The 5,569-nt window shown below is 40.0% G+C and overlaps 1 protein-coding gene across 1 annotated transcript; it reads right to left on the bottom strand.

Annotated features, from left to right (window-relative positions):
- Positions 1–228: 228 nt before the first annotated feature.
- On the bottom strand, positions 229–5,082 carry psmd14 (proteasome 26S subunit, non-ATPase 14). Its single transcript, XM_071515748.1, has 11 exons — positions 4,988–5,082; positions 4,432–4,491; positions 3,978–4,049; positions 3,749–3,868; positions 3,452–3,522; positions 2,434–2,584; positions 2,142–2,249; positions 1,657–1,731; positions 1,444–1,569; positions 757–819; positions 229–408 (listed from the first exon to the last, which is right to left on the bottom strand). The coding sequence occupies exons 2-11, from the start codon at positions 4,477–4,479 to the stop codon at positions 310–312; spliced, it is 933 nt and encodes a 310-aa protein (XP_071371849.1). The 5' UTR covers positions 4,480–4,491; positions 4,988–5,082; the 3' UTR covers positions 229–309.
- Positions 5,083–5,569: the final 487 nt, after the last annotated feature.

Raw genomic sequence — 5,569 nt, forward strand, 5'->3', positions numbered from 1 at the left:
TGATAAGAACGCAAATCCACAATTTTCCTCAACAAAAACAAAGTAGTTCGCCCCTTTTAGAAATCAAGGATGTGTCCAGGGAAACAGAAAACAGAAAACAATGAAGTATTTGTCTAAAATACTTCACGGTAAGGAAAAAATGAAAAAATCCTATAAATGATACTTAATAGTAGTATGATGTAATGATAGTAAGAAATGACACACATACTCATACCAGACACAAGTCAATGGTCATCATTTCATACATACATTTACTTTATATAAAAGAAAACAGGGGTTGCAATATTAACAGTTATACACATGGGGCCCTCACTGGAAAACTACAGTATCCAACATGGCAGCTAGGCACTGAACGATGTTGGATGTCATTAAAACGTCTACATGCTCCTCCAAGTGCCTCTTGGGATCCTGCAGGAGTGACAGAGGAGCAAAAGATTAGAGAAAGAAAAGGACAAGGAAAAAGTAAGTATGGGCTGTGGTAAACATTTCAAGCAAATACAAAATTACATTTTGACTACTCTTTTGACAAACTTCATTTCTACAAACATAGTCAACTGTAATGACAAACAAAATGCACCCTGATCTACAGATTCTCTGCTTGTACTGGCATGTCAGTCTGCACACACTGGCATTCCTGGCATTCTGTCTTGATAGATAATCACCGTCAACATGGGTCACAAACATTGGCCTTGGAATTGACATTTTAAAAGTCAGGATACATGAAAATTTTGCTGCAACTTGAAATTTCATTGTTACCTGTTTTCCAACATTCTTGATGGCCAACTGCTCTGGGGTCATTTTGTCCTCTTCCTCGACAGCCTGGGGTGGATAGATGCCAGTATTTCATTATTAGATGCTCAGGAGGAACGCCGCTGTAAGAGCCGGGCTCTGTGTGTGCATTTGTTCATTCGTGTGCAACGCATTTTGCCATGCACAGTGCTTTGGGCAGTTACGGTATTAACTTTTTAGGCCACACAGAGCTGCAAGAGCTATACATGAGGGAAATACAGTGTGTGCTTGTACACCAGGCAGTACAGTAGAAGTTAAGCAAGCATCAACCAACTCGAAGCTGGTGCGCTGTACATCGGCACACCAGGAAGTAGCTTGGTGATTTTCTAACTATAGCGGCAAAGTCAACGCATAACCCTAACCCGCAATGAAATATTTTGCCTAGCGATTCTTTCAGTCACAACATTGTGCTACCACAGCACTTTAGTGTTAACCGGTGTCTTTTTAAAGTCAACACAATTTCACTCACTCCAATCACGCAAAACTCCGCCACCCACCCCTCCACACAAGCACCTTGAAAGCGCTAGCGCACCATATTTGATTACTTTCAAGGCTTTTCAGTTTTGTAAAGAGACAAATAAAATCCACTTTACAAAGACCTAAAAAAAAGCTTGTTGGAGAAGGTGTAAAATCCCTGAAGCCCGGCAGGTTTACCTTATTGTAGTTTTTAGCCAGCTCCAGCATTTCCTTGACAATGGTCTCATTGAGCTTGCAGTGCTCGCTGTAGTCCTGCAGGGTCAGGCCCTCCATCCAGCTCTTCTTATGCAAGTTCAGCAGCATCTAAAAATAATAATAATGAAACTCATGTTTCACATGTTCAGTTGAACACACCAGAGAAAACCCATATGTATGGTGTATGATTCAAACCTTTTGCTCCAGCTCGTTTTTCCTGTAGTTGATGGTGATGGAGTAGTAATGTCTGTTTAGTCCGTGAATCAGAGCCTGAAAACATAAAAACCTGGGGTTAAGAAAATTAAACACAATACACACAGCAACTACATCCTTTGCATTTAGGTCATCATCTGAACTGGTTAAAGTAGTATTTCAAATCCTATGTGACATTTCTCTGATCAAGCAAAGCTGAACAGCTGAGCTCTGAAGAGTCCCAAACACCCTGTGAAAATGGTGTTCACAGTCAGAAGTTTTGGATGAAACTTTAATGGTCCCATGGGGAAATTAGGTGATGGAAGGAAAGGATTCATGTCAGGATTCGATCCTAGGCCTGTGTGAGTGGATGTCTGGTTCCAGAGTTGGGCGGCGTCACCACTCAACCGACCCTGAATCCACTCTTAAGCCGTTTTAAAAGAAATTCACATATGACCCAAGTGGCGTCGCCATGAACAATGTGTTACCTGGATAGAGGGCTTGTTCAGATGACCCAGGTTTGATGTGGTTTGTCTTGGTTCATGGCCCAACACCATCATGTTGGCATTGATCAATCTGAAGGCATCGATTACAACCTGTAGAAAATAAAGTTGCCTCACATTAAATCAGTTTAGCTACTGAAAAATATATAATCCACTCAGTATTCAAAATGAATTGTTAATCCATCAGATTGTGCATGTAAAAAGATGAGCACTATTGAGAGATATATATATATATAATAAAGCCAAATAATTATTTGCAGCAGCCATACATCCCTACCTTTCCTTTGACACTCTGAATGGGGTCGACCACCACTGCGACAGCTCGCTCTGACAGGGCCTCGAAGCTCTGCTGTGTGTTGATGTCCACCCCCGACAGCCAACAGCCAAAACCAGGGTGACTGTGGTACCAGCCCACCACCATCTCAGGCCTGATGAAGGACATGGGCAGAGGACAGCGAACATGTTTAGAGGACAGAGAGCCACGGGAGGCTCGATTACTACAGACAAAAGACCCTACATTTTCTTATTCAATTTATTCAAAGAATATTTAAAGCAGATAAGATCATAGGAGTATGCCTTGAGTACTACTGAGAAAAAAAAAGTCAGTATATCTGCAATAAACAGAAGAGGGAGTGATACAGCTTAATGCAGGAGGCAGTAGTTTCACTCAGAAAGAGAAGCTTATTGCAAACATTGTGTGCTGTATTTAGGCCTATATAGTTTTTATATAGTTAGTTGTAGTTGAAAGCTGCCTTGTAGCTTTAAGGAATTCAGCATTTGCTGACAACTTTGGAGGTGATTTAACCAGGTCATACCTTTATTCGCATGCAAGACTTATGCATCTGCAAATGTCATGTCTAAGCAGTTCGTCATAGGGGGGCAGATTTTCCATGAACAATACATGCAACCTAATCTCGCAACAGAATCTTAAAAGAATATTAAAACAAGAATATTGTCACTGAAACATGTTTACGGTTGGTTAAGGAGGAGCTAGCTTCCACTGAACTGGTTTGACAACGCACAGTTGAGTATTGCGCAAAGATATATATAAGGGATCACACTATAGCTCCAATGAGCCCCTTTTACTGTCTGATTATGGCCATCATTTTTCTGGTTCACAAAAGGGCCTCTGAAAAATGCACACATTTGCATTTCTAAAAAGTTGGATTTCAGATGGATTTTTGAACCAAATTATTCATGAACATCAGGAATTTCTTGGTCAATGTGGGAAAACAATGATCCTAAGAAATTCTTCAAAATATGCATCCCTAGTGATATGTATATAACAGTTTTACCTGCCAGTCTGCTTCAGCATGTCCAACATCTTGGCCTGGAACACTGGGTCCACCGCCTCAACACTCACACCCTGTTGGGTAGAGAATTGTCAGCAATTACGAGCCAAGCCCAAATGTTGTAATACACAGTTTCTTTCAAAACTGCCAACTACATCAAGGATACAACCAGGTATTTACTAACTATATATCAAATGAGAATACCGTAACTGTATTAACTACATAGGTGGCTACCAGGTTGAAATGTTCACTATAGCCGGTCCACAGTGATGCATGCCTTGATATCAGAAAGATACATACTGTTCCTGACTGGGGCATGGCAAACACATCAATCACTCGCACTGTGTAGTCATCAACGAATTCTCCCAGCATCAAGCCCATGACCTCCATTGGCACACCAGCACGCCCATGCTTCAGCATCTAACATGGATCAAACACATATATGGAGTTATGTCACAGGATAGGAACTGACAATGCAAAAATGAATATGATAACTTATTTTTTCACAGTGCAGTTGGAGTGCGGTTACCTTGAGAAGAGCCAAAGACGAGATATACACCTGCTCTGCTGTGTCCACAGCAGGGGCGTCTGTAGGGGGGCCCTGGTGGTCAAACCAAGCACAGTAGCTGTTAAATTACCAGTTCAAGCTTTTCAAATAGTTTCGCGGGACCATAACTACAATCCAACTAGGAATTAATATTTCATTTTTTTATACTATGAAGCTGAGCCTAACTTTAGCACAAACATGTTTGTGGACTGGATAATAGGCAGGGATGTTGTGGAGCATAAACTCACCTGTACTTAGTTTATCCAGCTTCTAAAAGCTGAAATCTAACTAATTTATTTCTTTATATTGATGGCTGTTGCCTTTTCATCTACCACTATATCACAGCTTATAACGAATGACACAAAGAGGTATCTTAATATTGACAATAAAATAAAAACATTAGGGAAAAACGAACAGTCTCAACTACCAAACCTACCTGACCAAGACCAGGCATTCCGCCTCCAAGCCTCAGCAGCCGGTCCATATCGGTATCTCTCTGTTATAAACATACACAAAAAAATAAATTAGCTTAGCGTTACATTGTCTAACTACCATACTGCATATGACTTAAATTAGCTAACGTTAACGTAAATTGGTTAGTAAGCTAGATTAGTTAACTTTAGCCAGCAACGTTAACCCAGTCACGTTAACACAACATAGCTAAACATTAGGACAATTCAAACCCGAACATTAATTTCTGGTTCAAAGTATCCTTGTATATAACTTGCAAGATAACGTTGACGTTACTGGGTGATGACAATTGTAAAACTTTTTGTTGAAGCTAACGTTACATTAAATCGTAACTTAACGTTACTACCGCTACCTAGCCAAGTTAGCTAGAAGCAGTGACTTGCTATTAGCTTGCTGATGGTAGCCTTCATCAGCTAGCATAACAAAAGCAACAACAAATAATTTACATTCATTCCGTTTTACAGTGTTTGCCTGTTCAGTTGAAAATGCAGCTATGTTTCCTATATTTTAACTTCAGTTACCTGTTGTCAAATCTTTCAGATCGTGAGAACAGTCAGATTTCTTGAGCGCTACCGAGTCAGACCAACTGGCTACAATGAATCAGCCAGAATTCAGTCTGAAAAATGTCTTCCGTCGCACTGAAATGACGTATTTCATTACAGCCCGTTTGGCATTTGCAAAATGTATACGCTGGGGGGCGCCACAACCATTATATTTGGGTAATGCTGCAGCGTGGACATTAATAGGACTAATAATAATAACACTAAAATATCTGTATAGCTATTATTTATGTATCTCGAGCTAGAAACTGTGATACACTCAATATTTCCAAATTATAGCTGGATTTTATAAGAATAATGAGTTTCACTTTTAATTTTATTTATTATTATTATTACACTGGTTCTGCTACATAGTGGCTGTCCTATGAGCTGTCCAGGAACTGAAATTGGGACAGTGTGGGGATTTGATTGATCTATGCTGTTTTAGTCTTCTGAGAGCATTTCATCCCAGTATTTTTTTTTTTACCTGGAAAAGATAAAACCCAAAGCATCTCTTTTCTTGTGGTCCCCTGAATAGAGTGATTGTGACTCTCAGTTTGAAGC

Source organism: Centroberyx affinis, unplaced genomic scaffold (assembly GCF_046629955.1).
Source record: "Centroberyx affinis isolate AG114_WGS23_722 - 3 ecotype Tasmania unplaced genomic scaffold, CSIRO-AGI_Caff_v1 ptg000367l_1, whole genome shotgun sequence".
NCBI lineage: Eukaryota > Metazoa > Chordata > Actinopteri > Beryciformes > Berycidae > Centroberyx > Centroberyx affinis.